General features: G+C 39.7%; 1 protein-coding gene across 1 annotated transcript; it reads left to right on the top strand.

Moving 5' to 3' along the window:
• Positions 1 to 9,416: 9,416 nt before the first annotated feature.
• sec22bb (SEC22 homolog B, vesicle trafficking protein b) lies at positions 9,417 to 17,389 on the top strand. Its single transcript, XM_080431412.1, has 5 exons — positions 9,417 to 9,634; positions 11,282 to 11,391; positions 12,609 to 12,769; positions 14,030 to 14,176; positions 16,145 to 17,389. The coding sequence occupies exons 1-5, from the start codon at positions 9,560 to 9,562 to the stop codon at positions 16,297 to 16,299; spliced, it is 648 nt and encodes a 215-aa protein (XP_080287538.1). The 5' UTR covers positions 9,417 to 9,559; the 3' UTR covers positions 16,300 to 17,389.
• Positions 17,390 to 18,505: the final 1,116 nt, after the last annotated feature.

Genomic DNA, 18,505 nt, shown 5'->3' with positions numbered 1-18,505 from the left:
GAGGGTTAAGTGGTTAAAAGTCTAAAATTAACATGAATCCAACATACCAAATACAATACATAGAACAACATTTATTAGAAATTGACTGATTTGCATAACTGTACATTTGTAAAAAAAAATCACACCCTGTGTGAAGTGGGCGGTGTCTTGCTAGCTAATCGCAATACTGAATGGAGTCAACCAATCATGTACAAAAGATAAATACATTTATTGAAACACTCTTTATGATGGACGAAACCATAACTTGAAAAAAACAAATTTATGGTTTTTTTCAAGTTATGGTTTCTTATATAGGGCTATGCACATGTGTCATGTGACACTGGCCAATCACAGTCCTGAATAGATTGTGATTGGCCAATCACGGTGCAGGATAATTGTACAAATTTCCAAACCTCACTTATAGGGGCGGTTTCACAGCGCAGGATATTTGTACATTTTTCCAAACCTCACTTATAGGGGCGGTTTCACTGCCCAAAAATAATATTGAGAACTGAAAATGAGATTGAAAATGTAAATCCCAACACCTCCAAGGCCTTAAAAACAAGGCTCCAAACATCCCAAAACAAACTAGTAAGGCTACTTCTTGGCCTCAATCACAAAACCCATCTAACCCCTGCTCATTTGCTAGGATTGGATGGCTTAGGGTTGAGGACAGAGTACAACAACTTGCTATGGGCCTGGTCTTCAAGATACACCACAACATTGGGATCCCCCTGTATTTGTCAAAATACTTCCAAAACGTTAATGAAGTCCACGATCATAACACCAGAGGCAGCTCCACGAATCATGTTCAACCCAGATTTGGCACAACAAAGTCTCGAACTCGTTCTCATGCTATTCATCAAAAATGTGGAATGCCCTACCAAAAGGAGTAAAGGAGTGTAAAACCCTACTCACTTTCAAAACTGCCCTAAAGATACACCTTCAGGAGGCTGCAATTCGAAAATGGCCCCTGTCGTCTTGACCTACCCCCCCCCCCCTTTTTCTTCTTCTCTTGTACATATTTTTCACTCTTCATACCAGTAACCTGTAAGCTGATTGTATGACGTTCTGTATAGTAGTGTGTATATCTGTCAGTCTCTTATATGTCATCATGATTTGCATGGATCTCATCTTAAACATTGATTGATTGATGTAGTTTATTTAGAAAGACATGAGAATAGTACATGACAGTACATAACAGTACATGGAAGTACAAATTCACAATACAAGGTCTACTAAACTGGAAACCCTCATTAAGCACTAAGCTTGTTTAAGATGAGAACCCCATGCACACAAATCATGATGAAATATAAGAGGCAGGCAGATATACACACTACTATACAGAATGTCATACAATCAGCTTTCAGGTTACTGGTATGACGAGAGAAAAAAAATATATATATATTTATATACAAAAGAGGAAAATGAAGGAGGGGGGGGGTAGGGGGGGTAGGTTAGTTGAGCCAAATCTGGGTTGAACTTGATCCGTGGAGCTGCCTCTGGTGTTATGATCATGGACTGCATTAACATTTTGGAAGTATTTTGACAAATACAGGGGGATCCCAATGTTGTGGTGTATCTTGAAGACCAGGCCCATAGCAAGTTGCTGTACTCTGTCCTCAACCCTAAGCCATCCAATCCTAGCAAAATGAGCAGGGGTTAGATGGGTTCTGTGATTGAGGCCAAGAAGTAGCCTTACAAGTTTGTTTTGGGATGTTTGGAGCCTTGTTTTTAAGGCCTTGGAGGTGTTGTGATACCATGAAGTGCATGCATAATCATAATGACCTTGAATGAGGGCCCCTGCAAGAATCTTCAGAGTATTCTTACTGACTAGGCGATCAATCCTCCACAAATAGCGTGTTGTTTGGTTGACAATTTTGATCACTTTTTCGGCGTTTTTGTTACCAGAGAGGTTTGCCTCCAAGATGGAGCCCAGGTAGGTAATTTCATCCTTTCTTTGGATGATATCATCACCCACTTTGATCGTGCTTAATGAGCTCAGTGCTTAATGAGTCTTCCAGTTTAGTAGACCTTGTATTGTGAATTTGTACTTCCATGTACTGTTGTTCTCATGTCTTACTAAATAAAGTACATCAATCAATCAATCAATCAATCAATCAATCAATCAATCAATCAATCAATCAAAAGTGTGTGTGTGTGTGTGTGTGTGTGTGTGTGTGTGTGTGTGTGTGTGTGTGTGTGTGTGTGTGTGTGTGTGTGTGTGTGTGTGTGTCATGGATAAACTAAAACAAATGTTAAAAGCCAGAACACAATAAAAATAATCTTAACAGTCATGCTTTCAATAAACCAAATTGAAAGTGTGTGCGCACGCGCGTGCGTGTGTGTGCATGCCTGTGCACACGCATGCAAGTTCATGTCTATGCACGTCTATGCACATTGCATAGACGTTCTAGTCTAGTGTGGCTTGCATTGCCCTCTAGTGTTGGTTCTACAGAATTGCCTGGGGGGGTGGGTGAAAACGAGCGCTCCTTTTTCAATTTCCCTGTAAGAACAATGAGGCTGCGTGCGCAGCTGGGTTGCAGGACGCACCCGGATGTAATTCACTCACAATAGAGTTGGCACGAGTTCGACTGCGTTTTGACTCGGTTTGGGAAGAAGATACATTTGTGAATAATGTCGTGTTGTGCAGTGGGGTGCCGGAACCGAGTAAGTTTTAATAAAGGTCTTCGTTTTTACCGGATACCATCAAATAAAACTCCATTCAGTGCTAACCGCAGACGACTCTGGCTGCAAGCTATCCGAAGAACTGAATGGAAGGAGGCCCTCATTAAAAATGCACGACTATGCAGCGCGCATTTCATATCAGGTAAATTCACTAAGTGACATCATGCATAACAGAATTCTGGTTTTATTTAAATGCATAGTTAACTATAAATATGTTTGTAACACAGGATAGTCTATGTCTCTGCATTGGAGTTAGGACTTCAGTAGTACATTTGAGAAGTGTCATTGGAATAGAGCAGTAGACTATATTTGATTCTCTGTCACAGATATATTAATAAAAATGTTTTTAAATGTTTAATTTTTTACAGGAGAAGCATCTATGTTCTATGAGAGTCCAGACTTTGTGCCTTCCATCTTCCCTCACATAAGGAAAGACCCCAAAAAATCTAAAGGCAAACTTGAGAGGTAAACATTGCAACATGACCAATAGTTGCTTATTAGATTTATTTGTTGTATAGATTCTCAGACCCAAAACTGGGTAGTAATCATTGCTATAGAGTGTTTTTTTCAGTAACAGATGTCTCCCTGTCTCTCCAGCTCTTTAATAAACAGAAAATACATTTTTCGGTAGGTGTCAAAATCTCAGCCAATCAGGAAAAAGTACCAATTTTTAAGCTTAATGTGTATAGTGTTCCAGTTCCAATTTTGCATGCTCATTTCTTAGTGTCGTCACTTCCAATTTCACTTGTTTAATCTGTATCCTGATTGAGTTCTCTGTCCTGGTTGGATAAAATTGGAAATGAAACTGAAACTGAAACGAAAATGCATTTTCTGTTTAATAAAGAGGTGGAGAGACAAGGAGACTCCTAATACTGAACAAACACTCTATAGCAATGAGTACTATCAGAATATAGAGCTATTTAACAATTATTTTAACCAACGCAAATCACTTACCCTACCTTTTAATGTAACTCGTAAAATGCGTAAAATGAAACGGGTCCATTTGGTTTCATTAAAGAGTTAAAGGTCTATTAGGGTCCATTTGGTTACCAACTCCATCATTTAGCTGGGGACCACCTGGAACCCCCTCAAGGACCACTGGTGGTCCCCGGACCACTGGTTGAGAAATGAGAACCACTGTTGTAAATGATGAAACGGGATTAAGTTATGTGGTCAGTGGTGTAGTCAACTTGTATAAAATACCCTATGTCTATTATAATTTGCATGATCATTTACCATTATTTGAGGTTGATTTTCTTGCTCTTCCTGTACCTCAATGGATTACGTTATACACAGCTGTGGGTAAATAGACGAGATTAGTCTTGCCCAGCAGCGAGTGAGTTTGCGGAGATTTGCAAAGCATTCTTTATTCTCTTTTCATTGTTGGATGTATGTAAATGAGAAAAATAAGTGCTAGCTCTCTTCTCAACAGATTTGAGAGGAAAAGAAAAAGAGATGATAAACCTATTTATCACAGACCACTGATGGATGGTGGTGATCCACAGCAGCCCATAGAAGATGAGGTGGCATTGGATTCCACAGTGGAGCCTTGCACTGGTAAGAACCTCAAACACCTTTGTCCAGGGGTCTTCAACGTTTTTCAGGCTAAGGACCCCTTAAAAGCAGAGACAGATGAAGCAGGGATCCCCTCTAGATACTGTATAAAATTATGTTGTACATTCAACAATTTCATAGATAGCTTCATAGTGACATACTGACCATGATGATATGATACTGACACGATGCTGACTATGATGATATGATACTGATCGTGATACTGACATGATACTGACCATGATACTGACCTAGTAGCACTACTGTCATGGTTGTGAAAATTATTGTTTTTTGTTTGTTTGTTTACACATGATCTTTTCTATTAATGTTGGATTCATGTTAATGTATAGTTTAACTTGATCTTTAGCTTTGTAGTGTACTTGGTCTGCCCAATTTTTATCAGACCCCCCCCCCTCAAAACGTGCACTATTTTTCAAGATTTCGTAGAATATTCTTTTTAAATAGCAGACCTACAAGCTCATGCTATGCACCATCAGCTTGTAGCTTGTATTTTTGAAGAGCTGAAGTATAAAATAGCAGTACTGTAAGTGGTTAACCCCTGTAATACCACTCTTCTCTTTCAGTAGCGACGGTCCCAAAGGCTGTCTATGATGATCTCCAACTCAACTACAGCCAGCTTTCTACAGAGTGTGTCAACCTACGCTCAGACATCAACAAACTGAAAGCAGAAATTGAGCAACTAAAAGAAAATCTGAGAAACACTGAGTTTTCCTACAGCTCAATCAAAAGCAAAGCGGCAAGTGTTCTGTTCTTCACAGGTCTAACCAGTGTTATGTTTGAGTGGTTGATCCTAAAACTTAAACCTAGCGTTCAGGTTGTCCGTGCCTCTATGGGCCTGCAGGATCATCTATTGGTTATATTAATGAAGCTCAGATTGGGTCTCAGCAACAAGGATATTGCATTTCGATTCAATGTTACTGAATGTGAGATATCGAAAATATTAAGAGGATGGCTCCCTGTTATGAGTCAGGCTTTAAAACCTCTCATCAATTGGCCAAGTAAGTATATGGTATTAAAGAAAATGCCAAAATGTTTTAAACCCAAGTATAAACACTGCAGGTGCATCATTGACTGTACAGAGATTTTTATTAACAGACCGACAAATTTAAATTCAAGGGCCCAAACATGGTCAACTTATAAACACCATAACAGTATGAAATATTTGGTAGGGATGTCACCGGCAGGATCCATTAGTTTTCTCTCACCAGGCTGGGGTGGGCGAGTTTCTAACAAACAAATTACAGTAGAGTCTGGATTTTTAGAACTTCTTGAACACAATGATGAAATTCTAGCTGATCGTGGGTTTACTATTAGAGATGAACTTTCTGTATGTGGTGCCACCCTTAGAATCTCTCATTTTACTAAAGGTAAGAAGCAGCTCTCTGCTCAAGAAGTGAATACATCAAGGCAGTTGTCTAATGTTAGAATACACATTAAAAGAATATTAGGTAGATGGAAAAATTTCAAAATTCTATCAACTGTTGTTCCAGTCACTCAGGCTGATCTCTTAGATGATATTGTAATTGTATGTGGAGCATTAACAAATCTGTGTTAGAGTGTAGTTCCTAAAAGATGAATGAACAACATGAAACTACATCTCATTATTTTTCTTTTTTTAAAACACATTGTTCACAATAGCATTTCCCAGGCCTTTAGTGTGTGGAGCATTGACACATCTGTGTAAGAGTGTAGTTCGAATGAATTACATGAAACTACTTCTCATGTGTTTTTAAACTTTGTTCACAGTAAAATCTCACAGGCCTCATTCTGTGTGTGGAACATTAACACATCTGTAAAAGTGTACTTAAAATTTATAAAACATTCATTTCTTTTTACATTGTTCACAATGCCATTTCCGAGGTCTTCTTTTTATTTTTACGCATGTATAATGGTAACAACCTTTGCATTTGTCACAGCTTATCATTTTGCCAAAGTCTGGCCTGTTGCAGTGTGAGCAGACAGAAGGACGAAGGTGTTGCTGTGAGTGGATCCATGCTACGTGTTAACAACTCTGGCAAAACATGTTTGAAGAATAATTCAGCTTTAGGCAGGGCGGCTTGCAGCATTTCCTCATCTCTGGGAATGCGATTGATCATTCATTTAGGCTAAGGCCCCTCAGATCTGCATCATATAGACCTACTAGGGGCTCTGGCATGTTCTCTGCCTGAGTGTCACAGTCCTCTGTTTCAGATGCTGAGTCAGTGTCACTGTTGTCCACAGCTGTGAGGATAGCTGCTTTAGGTGCCAGTGTTCTCAGTTCTAGTATATCTTCATCTGTCAACACTGGAAAAAAATAAAGACACATTATTACCATGACCTATTTATCTTATACATGTTTTAACAAAAGTTGGTTCAATGTGTCATAAATGTGTTACTTGGCAATTAAGAATATTTTATAGCAAATCTGATAGTGGCTTTTGCGATTCACTGTCTTTTTTTAAAGAAGTATTGTCAACACTGCTTCTTCCATGTACTGATTTCTACTAATTGCATTCTGATTTTTTTTTTTTAAATGTCAGAAGTATTATGTAATGAGTTCAGGCTCATTACAGGTTGACAAACAATCACGTTTATGTTGCAGCTATAAACAGGATTTGAGTTTGTGTTATGATTGTACTATTGTAATGAAGCTGAAGTCATACCTTTGACATTGGTCTGTGAAGGCTTGGCTTTGGCTGGATGCAGATGTGTATCTGATTTCACTCAATCTGGACTGGCAGGCTTCACCGTTCTCTTTGAGTTGTTCCACAAGCAAGGGCCAGAGGTGCAAGCTGATTCTGTCTTTCCCATTCTGACGAACATCTTGACTTTAAACATCAGTGCAGCTGCATGGCTGCAACATGATCCCAACCTGCAATTGTTGGCAAGAGTCCACAATTACACCCATTAGTAAAACATTGTCACCATTGCATTTGAACTCTATCCAACATTTTTAACATTAATAAGCTGCTAGTCAAATAATAAACACAATTATGTATGAAAGTGTGAAATATAATGTATTCATTGTCCCTGTACATGCAGGTGAGTAGCCTATTTTATGAGCTCATATGACCTTAACATTTCATTACAATCTAATCAAATGTCACATCACAGGCTTACAGGTGTAAACAATGGGTGAAATGAATAATAAAAACTGTGTGTTGTACATGAGATTAAGGAGTGCAGACAGACACTCATACAGTAGGTTTATGGCATTACATACACTGACAAGTAGCCTAACGTTCATTTATGAAGTTATGGAATAAGTTGTGTACATACCCAGCCATACAGGTGCAGTTAGCTGTCAGTACACGTCCATTACTTTGGTTGATGATAACCCACGACCTGTACAGCTCTGTTTTCTGTCCCTGTCGTTGACTGGGTAAGACTTCTGCCTTCAGGACTACAAAGTCTTCTATATTGTAAGCATGGAAATCTATGTCCTGCACATGTCCACATAGTGCAACGTTGTAGGCATCTATGGACTTGTATGTATGCATGCAATTTCTCCCGTGTGTAAATGCTTGGCGTTTCGAAAAGATATAAATGAATATCTGGCCATTGAAGGGATGGCATTTAGTGGGGTCCTGGACCCACTGACAGGGAGAAAGTGAATAAGGGTCTGTCAGTGATACGTTTTGTAAAGTCAATTTGGCAGCATAAACCTGCCTATGGACTAGTGACAAACTGTTGAAATAGCTAGACAGTCTCATTAAATTAGTAAAGTCGGGGTTTTCATTCTCGTTGCATTTTCATTGCGTGACTTGCATGTTATCATAGACTGTCTGAAAAAAATGCATTTGAGCATAGCGCGTTGCTGCAACCTTGGTGCGCGCGCGCAGCAAGATGTCTTAATGCGCCACGTCACGTGGCGCATTAAGGCATCTAATAAATAGTATATTGTATATGATAATTGGATATCAAGCTTCATATGTCTTCATTTTCTTCTCTTTGGCGTGTGAAATATAAGCTATGGAAAGCTCTTCATTCTAATAACTGAGGATTGACAATATCAAGTGTAGAAAAACGTCAGTAAACAAAATTGCATGTGAAGGAATGATGCAAATTAAAATAGCCAAAATGTCTGCCATACGTCTCTTGTGATTTCAGTTCATGCTCATTTGCATCAAATAAGAATATCTACCACTTTGACATAGTATTTACATTTTATTATGATTGTAAGCTGAAGTCAAAATCTCAAATAAATAACACATTGATGGTATGATCTCTATTAAGCACTTAAACCATAGAGGTATAGACTTAAACCCCCAAAACCCCCAAAATTCCATGTGATACAGTACAGACTAGAATCAGATTCAGAAGCACATCTAATCATTCACAAACAAGGGGTACATGAAAGGTCATTTCATTTGATATAGTGCAGTGACAACCCACCATTAACATTTAGTAACTTGGTGAACATCTAGAGAGCCGCCCGTGAGTGACACACTGATGCAGTACATAATGGATGAACAGCCAGGATAAAACAGGACTCCTCTGTTCTTTACTAAGGGTATGTTTTTTTTTTCTTTTAACAAATCAGTATGTGTCAGGGAAAATAGTTAAGTTCTTGTCACCATTTCCTTTCTGTCCACCTAATTTCTTCAAACCTTGCACTCATCCAGGATAATGCTGCCCCCTGCTGCCCACCATGTACTTACTACAATCTGTACAACTGCTAGCATTAGTCCATACAATTAACATTATTTTACAAAATAATTTACAGAAAAGTGCATCAAAAATGTATGTATTTATTTTTGTTAGGGTTAGGATTAATCAGTGGTGGAAAAAAGTACTCAAATGTTTTACTTAAGTAAAAGCAATGCAGAAACTCTGTTACAAGTAAAAGTCCGGTATTCAAAATTTACTTGAGTAAAAGTACAAAAGTATTGGCATCAGAATGTACATAACATATGCGGAATGTCCCATTTCACAAGTGTTCAAAATATTTTTGAAAATAGCAGATCTACAAGCTCACAACGCGTAAAAAAAATCCTCAAATTTGTACTTAAGTACGGTACTTGAGTACATGTACTTACTTACTTTCCACCACTCGGATTAATATGATGTATTGTTGTGTAGTGCATTTTAATTATCATGTAGTACGAGATGATCATGCGGAACCTTAGTTGTGAGCACGAGTTTCCACAAGCGGCGGGGTCACATTTAGAAGTGATACACAAAGCGCTAGCGTTTCCGGCCAGCTCAGCGCGTCAGGACTGTAGTGTTGTCATCATCCTAACACACAGCCTGTCAAACATTACATTACAGTACACTGCTGCTACGTGTAGCTGCTGCTGTTGAAGACACACAACAACAATAATAATATTGTTTTAAAATGGTGTTGCTGACTATGATCGCCAGGTTGGCCGACGGCCTCCCTCTGGCCGCCTCCATGCAAGAAGACGAGCAGGTTATTTGACAGTCTTTGTGGCTTTTATTTTTGGGTACACTGTGTTGTAGTTTTGGATGTTTGACCTGAAGACCACTAACGTTACAGGTTACTACGTGGCTTTATGTGTTATCTGATCGTTAAGACAATGGATGTGCCTTGTGTTGTTCTGCGACATCCTCTTGGAGATGTCATACTTGCGAGTTATTGGCTAAAATGATTGATCAAACTCAATATCCCAAAATGAGTTCTCTCCTTTAGCCTCATTGTGTCTTTGATATAAACCAAACACACCTTAGGTTTAACCTAAGGTGTGTTTGGTTTATATCAAAGAGACAACGAGGACCCTGGCCATCCATTAATGACACTTGAGTTGATCTGACATTCATTATAGAAAAGGTTACTTTGGGTAACAACATGCGTACAGACAAGGGTGGGTTTAAATTTAAGTACAGCAAGCAAGTGACTCATTCTTCTTTGCTCTTTAAATTATTTGTTGCTTCTATTAAGCAAAGGGATTTATTTGGGAGTTTGTGTTGAGCTGCAGTATCATCATGTATGAGGCTGACTTGCTGACAGGACTCTAACATGTTTCCCTTGCTCTCTTGTTTGCTGTCGCAAAGGGAAGCGAAAAGGTTTGTTCAGTCTCTGCTCTGCTCTGTGTGTGTGTGTGTGTGTGTGTGTGTGTGTGTGTGTGTGTGTGTGTGTGTGTGTGTGTGCGTGTGCTTCAACATCATACATGTGTCTCTGTGATGTACCGGTGATGATACAGTGATGCTTTCACGCAAGACTCAGTCATGTGCCTGTACAAAGTTTAGTGTGTAGCCCCCCTTTAACTCAAAGGTGGGTGGGTGCAAGTCGGAACACCCACCAAATATTCATAAACATTCCTTGGATAGCTATTACAACTGTGATGATGGGAGAACACTAACCAGGAAGAAATATCTACTAGTCTTTTAGTTTCTTTCTATATTGAAAGTTGCCTTAAATCTCATGCGTTTCAACAAAAAACGACACATCATAATAGTTGATTATTACAGATCTATGTATGTTATTTAGAAAGATAACTTGTCCTTAAGTGCTGATGTTATTTTGGGAGTAGTCTACTCCTAGTTACTTTGTTGCACTTGTTGTCTTACCTGACTACTTACCCTGTTGTTTTTTACCTGGGTTCATGCAGCTTATTCTGGGTATATGGGCGTCTGCAAAATGGCTAAATTGTGAAGAAGGGTGCTGTACCAAAATATAACCTAATAAGTTAGAACTGTATAAGCTCTAAAAAGAAAGAAAAAGAGCCGCAAACCAATAGCTCCTGTTGGAAGAACTTATCATAGCACCAGTAGTGACATTTCAAGCTTGTCAACACATGGCTGAATCTGTCTTCATTTTTTCATAATCACAAGTTAACCTTTATTGCCTACAATACAGTGCAGGGCAAGAAATTGGCACCATCCAACTACCGTACAAAGTACTGGTCAATACTGTGTATTTTGTACTGTAACTGACCATGATTTACGTAGGTCAGTAATCATCCATTGGAAACGGACAAAACCCCAGGCTGATGATGCATAACAGTTAGCTTTTCATGCCCTAACTAACACTGCTGTGTGTTTTCTCTCTGAGGTTTAAGTACTAACTTTCTAACCTGTTTTTGTGTTGTGTGTTTAGTTAGGGCGGGACCTCCAGCAGTACCAGAGTCAAGCTAAACAACTATTCAGGAAACTCAATGAGCAGAGTCCCACACGCTGCACTTTAGAAGCTGGTGCCATGGCCTTTCAGTGAGTACAATTCACCATGCCAAAAAGTGAACAGGTTAACATGTACATGGATGATGCATCTGACCATCTAAGAGGCTGCAAAACTAGTATGATTGGTAACACCCTTATAAACCATCTCATGTATGGCTATTCTGTCTCCTAGCAGTTCTGGGATTAAGCCAGCAGTTGCATTATGCTCTAATTATGGGGTCAAACAGGGTGTGCAATACATTGCTAAATAAGAGTGTTGTCATATGTAGAACAAAAGGGGTTAAAGGGCACAACTGGCCAATAAAAAAAGATACCGGTTCTGTTCAGAATTTTTCGTCTCACGTCTTTTTTCTTAATAATAGAAAAAGATCGATAGTGGGCTCGATAAAAGCTCGGTTCGATAAGCAGGCTCGATAAGGTGCTCATTATCAATAAAAATTAACGAGCTCCATCCCTATTAAAGGCCTCAACTTTCCAGATTTCTATCTGCCAGGGCAAGTGCTGGTTTTGTGATGAAACAAAATATCTGGCCACTTCATTACAGATCAAATGTCTGATGATCACATGTGCCGCGGAATTCTGGATCAATCAGTAATTGATGAGGCAATATGAGTCGACTCTCGAGACAACATTCTAGGTGGTGATGGTTATGCTTTAATTTACATGATATCATGGGGAGAAGTATGTTAGACACAGATCGGTGGTATGGTAGTTCTGCCAACGAGCACAGGGCTCAGACCATAGTTATACTAGCTGCTACAAGGAGAAGCTGAACCATAACAGATAGGCTGTAACAAAAACAATAGCTACAGTATCAGGCCTAGCGGAGACTTCTTGGCTCCTACAGGCCACCGAATATCATGTCATATCATAATGTATTATGTAAGTACTACAAGTGAAGGTCAAATACCAAGGTTAGATATAAACAACCATAATAACAATATAGTAAAATGTATATAAAATGAGGAAAAAAGTGTCGCACACTCTGGCTCTATATGAAGTTTTATTAATTGACGTTTTGGCCTGCTGGCCTTACTCAGTATTAACTAAATCTTGTTTTTAATTCTGAGGAAGGCCAGCAGGCTGAAACTTCTTTCCTCTTTTTAAGTTTGTTTCCAGTGGTCGGCACCTCACCACAGCCCTTGGTGTGTGCGTTACCTTTCCTGCTACATGAATGAACCCATGATGATGACAGTAACCCTGTTTATGCCATAGTGATTCTTAGTCATCACACATTCTCTTTCCAGCTACGTTATAGAGAAAGGAGTGGTCTACCTTGTCCTGTGTGAAGCAGCCTTTCCCAAAAAACTGGCCTTTGCTTACCTTGAAGACCTACAAGCAGAGTTTCATGAGCAGCATGGAAAGAAAGTCCCCACTGTGTCCCGGCCCTATTCCTTCATTGAATTTGGTAAGTCAAGAGAGGATCTGGGCTGTTGGTTTGGGTCATGGTTAAGGAGCAGTAAAATAGTCAGTGTTGATTTAACTCATTTGTACGCTTAATCAGAGTTAAATCAAAACTGAGGATTTTTGGGGAAGTGGTTAAAGGTAGGGTAAGTGATTTACTTTTGTTAAAATAAGTGTTAAATAGCTCTATATTCTCATAGTACTCATTGCTAATAGAGTGTTTGTTCAGTAAAAGGAGTCTCCCATGTCTCTCCAGCTCTTTATTATAAACAGAAAATGCATTTTCAATGCTCTCTCCTGATTGGCTTAAATGTTGTCACCTACCTGAAAATGTATTTATATTCTGTTTACTAAAGAGCTGGAGAGACCCCTGTGATAGCAATGATTACTATCAGAATATAGTACTTTAACCTTTAACAAAAGAAAAAAAAAAAACCAAAATATTAAATACCCTATCTTTAAGTCCGATTGTGGGTTCGAATCCACCGTGGTGCATCGTCTATCCGAACACAATTGGCCCGTGTTCGGGGGAGGGAAGCCAGGCAGGGAGGGTGATATTGGTCATTGCACCTGCTCCTACGGGCTGGGGCGGCTCCTGTCAGCAGGGAGTGTAGGGCAGGAAGAGTAGGACGAAGGTCCTAGTACGTCCTCCCGGTGGATTCACTCTCACGTTCCTCCCCGGTATCAGTCTGGACTTCGGCCCATAAGGAGCGAGTATGAGAAATCAGAAAAGGATTTTGATACTTTTCACTGTTGTACGGACAGCAGTTGAAACGCAGTCACTGATTGGCCCGATATTTTTTTGTATTAACTCTCTCAGTGCCAGACCCCGAGTTATCCCGAGTTTTTGGGTTATACCCTCAGTGCCAGAACGAGAAATCCCGAGTTTTTTTTTTTTTTTTTTTTTTTAAAGTGTTCAGAACCCAAGATATCATTATCTGAAGATTTGCAGCTCCATCCACTCTTTGTTTAACCTAAAACTGAAAAAGGCTGTATCTCGCTTCCTAAGCACTTTTTATTTTCTTTGAAAAAACAAAAAAAAATTTGGCAAAGTTCGCAATAATTTTTTTATTTCATTGGCACTGAAAGAGTTAATGTCTAAATAAAAAAAAGAAAACGGGGGATTTTACTGTCGTAGTAGCCGTCAATTGGGGGGCTTGTGATTTCACACTTGTGATTTGTCACACATAATTAGTAGGTACATTCCCACTCCACCATCGGTTAACTTTTCATTGTCTGCTGTTCATGTCCTCTCCCTTATCAGACACATACATCCAGAAGACCAAGAAGTCGTACATTGACAGTCGAGCACGAAGGAATCTGGGCAGCATCAACACAGAACTCCAGGATGTGCAGAGGATCATGGTGGCTAACATCGAGGAAGTGCTGCAGAGAGGCGAGGCCTTGTCTGGTAAGATAATCATATCAGGTTTCTTGTTAAAAGCTGCAATCGATACGTTTTATGTCCTCCCCTGGCGGGAGAGAGTTACGTGAAACTGTTACACCTGAGAATCCAACCCGGGCCTCCCACGCGGGGAAACCAAACATTAGCGCTCCGGCAAGAGAGAATTCACCCAATGGACAGGGGAGGTATTGGGCGTGTGAGTTCCAGGCAGGACTACTTGTCCACCAGTAGACGTCCTACCCAACGGCGGGGCAGTGGTGGAAAAAGTACTCAAATTCTTTACTTAAGTAAAAGTATCAATACTGCAATATAGAAATACTCTGTTACAAGTAAAAGTCCAGAATTCAAAATTTACTTGAATAAAAGTACAAAAAAGGTACTTAAAGTACCAAAAGTAAAAGTACTAAAATGTTTGAAAATTGCAGATCTACAAGCTCACAGCGCGTTGTGAGCTTGTAGATCGGCTATTTTCAAATAGCCTATGTATAAAATAGGGCTAAAGTGGTTACTATATGTTTCATAATATCATAATGTATATCTGCAAAGTTTTCAAATAATTGTAGTGGAGTAAAAGTACAATATTTGCCTCTGAGATGTAGTGGAGTAGAAGTAAAAGTATTGGAAATTGGGAAATACTCAAGTAAAGTACAAATACCTCAAAATTGTACTTAAGTACAGTACTTAAGTAAATGTATTTAATTACTTTCCACCACTGTGGCGGGGTCTAAAATTCTCAGTGGAAGAGTATAGGGAGACCACCTGCAACCACTGGAGATGTACTAGTTATTTTGTATTAACATTCCCTGGGTCAAAAAAGTCCTTTTACACACCTACTTGATAGGATCAGTGTGTAGGAGTAGACAGGAGCGCATGAAAAGACAAAAAGGGATTTTTATCCCACGATTTTGTAACCCTTATTTTTCACCCGGTGCCAATTTTCTAAGTGATCCTGGGCGCTACACTCCCCTCACCAGCCTAGGGAGGCCAGGGCCGAGCTCATGCCTCCTTCAATGCATGAGAGCCAACTGACCTTCTTGTCACCTGACAGGGGAGAGTTTCCCTGGTTGGACGTAGCGCGTGGAAGGAACACGTTATTCCAACCAGTTCCTTTCCCCTCCATCAGGCGCCCTGGCTGTCATGGGGGAGGCGTTGTAGTGACCAGGATTACTACATGTTTTTGTGAGGGTATTAACTACCCTGAGAGACACGGGGAGAACATGCAAACTGCACACAGAGTAGGCCCTTTCGCCAACCCCACCTAGGGTATGTGATGAAGGTCAGTGCGACCGAAACATATTTTCTGAAGACGGTGTGCAGGCTTCCTTTTAGTTTTTTCATGTATTCATATTCCCTAGCATACAGATTGGTTGGTTAAAATAATGTTTTATTCATTAACACAAGTTCCAGACTGCAGCCATAACACATTCAAACCGGGAATGCATCTGTGTAACCACTTCATCCATATTTTATACTGTATATACTTGTATATCTGCTATTCAAAAATAGCAGATATACAAGTTCATTGCGCGTGCCGCGCTTTGAACTTGTAGATCTGCTATGCAACTGCTTTGCTTCTGGGGGTCCCTGGAACAAAATATTTTGAGATGGGGGTCCGTGGCCAAATACATATAATTTTGGGTGGTCCTTGACATGAAAAAGTTTGAGAACCACTGATATTATAGCAACAATAGTTTTTTTCAGAAAACTGTTAGGATTTAGAAGACATTTGTAGAATCGGCCTCAGGCCTTAATGGGTTAAAGCAGCTTGAAGCGCTTGACATGGAGGTCAAGCACAGTGCATCTGTGTGCATGTCTCTTCACTGAATAATGAAAGGCAGAGGGCTCATCTCCGTTTCAGATTGTCAATCTTTCTCTCGGTGACAAGACAGAAGAGGATGTGCTGTGCCCGTTTCACTTTGTAATCTTTGTACCCCATCGTCTCATTCACCCCCCCTACTCTGTCTTATCTTTCAGCGTTGGACTCCAAGGCCAGCAACTTGTCCAGCCTGTCTAAGAAGTACAGGAGTGATGCCAAGTACCTGAACACCCGCTCCACCTATGCCAAGCTGGCAGCGGGTGGTGTCTTCTTCATAATGCTCATTGTCTATGTGCGCTTCTGGTGGCTCTGAGAGAGGAATTACAGGAAGAGGAAGAAAAAATATAGAAGTACACAAAGTCTGCAGGCTCCTTTAAGAAATAGTTCCTCTCTCACCTTCGGCTAAAAGCAGCTCTTAACAAAAGACTTGAGTTCAGACACATACAGTACTACCGCCCATTTTGTTTGCGTCTGTAGTTTTGTCATCTAATGATGATCAAGGATGTTCAGTGGAATCCAGTTTAATTATTAATAATTACACAGTAGTTCTGTAGTATTTACCGCAGAGTTGGGGCGAGAGGAAACGCGCGTGTGTGTGCGTGTGCGTATGTGTGAGGGAGGGAGAGAGAGAGAGAGAGAGAATGAGTGAGTGAGAGTGTGTGTGGGTGGTTTGCTTTGTTTGAATGGGAGCACATGTGAATAAGAGAAAGAAAGTGCATGTTTTTGTGTGTGTGTTACCACATTTTTAAATAACAGCTTTACTTCTGCTGATTTAATCATATACTGTATAGCAATACAGAGAAGTTAGAACATAATTTTATTTACCCTATGGACATCAAAAGAGCTTTGACGTTTATTAACACTACATTTATAACGTCATGCCAGCTTGTCAGGCTTGGAGAAAAAAAAGGATGTGGTCACAATTTAAATATTTGGAAAGAAAATCAGGAAAGTGTGTGACATCAAACTGAATCATGTAGTGTCCCCAGCATAAGCAAATTGATTTGTGCAGAACACGGCTATCTTTCAAATATCTCGGCAGAAACGTGGTATTTAGCCCTGATATGAATTTTTGTATTATTATTTCTGGGATGGTCTAGACCTATTACATGACCTCAATAGAATATGGCTGTTTACTCCCTTTATTTCCTACTCCCTGACTGAGTGGACCAGAATACATGTTAACGAATGCACACCAGTTGATGTTGAATGGGCTCCTTTCCTTTTATTTTGTAAAAAGTTGATTTAAGTGGAGACTCGAATCGATGTCATAACTGGTTAAGGCTGAGAATGAGATTCATAGATATTGCTATAGATAACCTGACCTTGGTTATCTGTGGAAGGCAAGCTGCAATTTATCTGTACTCTCTGCTATCTATGAATAAAATGATTTGCACAATGAAGTTTTGTTTTCTGTCAGATGGCCTTGATTCTAACTGAATGCTAGTGATGCTTAATGTTCTCTTCCCGCTTGGGCCAGTGGTTCCCAGGGAGGTCCCCAAATGATTTTTGGCGGGTCCCCAGCTGATTAGCTTAATGTGTAACATTGTTTTCTCACTCAACAGTAAACAAACCAACATACAGTATACGTGTATACAGGGTATCTGCACATGTCTAAAGTTGCAATTTAACTCATTGGCCGCCATTAACGCATTAATGCGATCTAATAAATAGTGCGCTTGGCCGCCAATAACGCATAAATGCGTTCTATTAAAAAAAAAAAAAAATTTTTTTTAAAATTTGACCCTAAGACCTAGGAGATATGATTGTTTGAAGATCTAGACTCCTATCCACTTCCTTGTTAACTTAAAACTTAAAAATTCTGTATCTCGGCTCCTGAGTACTTTTTGTTTTTCAATTAAAAATCTCTGGCAGCCAACAGCTAAAAATCTGAAATAACTCTGGCAGCTGGTGAGTTAATGACCTTTTAAGACCTTTTTAATATCTGATTGGCCAAATTGTCAAATATTATGTAAGAAAGAGGCAAACATTGTGAAAAAAAGCCGATCTACAAGCTCACTGCAAGGCGTTGTGAGCTTGTAGTTCGGCTATTTTCACAATATTTATCTGTGTCAAACTAAATGTAATGCCTACAATTGTGCTTGTCAGGGTGGGGGGTCCCCAGTTCAAATATGATTATTTTGGGGGGAGAAAAGAAGGTTTGGGAACCCTTGGCTTAAGCCATCTTTGAAGTATGCCCCACACAGTTCTGTAAACTGCTTTGGATAAAGGTTCTTGATCCTTACTTCAAGTGCTTAGCTACTGTACACAAACACATTACACATGGTCATAATCCTACTACTGTTGGACTTTAGACAAACAGACAAAACAGTGTTTATTCTGGGCACATATTCAGGGTCTGGCTTGAGTACATTTGGCTTATTTGAAAAGATAGACTGTGTGAAAAAAAGAAACGTTCTCCAACCTCAACACCTTATTAGCACCATACCATTCCTCTAGTCTACTGTGTTGCTAAATACTTTTATGGCATAACGTGAGGAGGGCTGCCTAATTAAATA

Source organism: Gymnoscopelus braueri (genome assembly GCF_963280865.1).
Source record: "Gymnoscopelus braueri genome assembly, chromosome: 6".
Lineage (NCBI taxonomy): Eukaryota > Metazoa > Chordata > Actinopteri > Myctophiformes > Myctophidae > Gymnoscopelus > Gymnoscopelus braueri.
The sequence above is the reverse complement of the archived record's forward strand: the minus strand, read 5'-3'. Positions and strand labels throughout refer to the sequence as shown.

What these genes read in the sequence shown, in the direction of transcription:
- sec22bb (XM_080431412.1), top strand. Translation starts at nt 9,560, where the DNA reads ATGGTGTTGCTGACTATGATCGCCAGGTTGGCCGACGGCCTCCCTCTG. An exon ending in CCATGCAAGAAGACGAGCAG is followed by an intron (nt 9,635 to 11,281) that starts GTTATTTGACAG and finishes TTGTGTGTTTAG; the next exon opens with TTAGGGCGGGACCTCCAGCA. An exon ending in GAGAGGCGAGGCCTTGTCTG is followed by an intron (nt 14,177 to 16,144) that starts GTAAGATAATCA and finishes CTTATCTTTCAG; the next exon opens with CGTTGGACTCCAAGGCCAGC.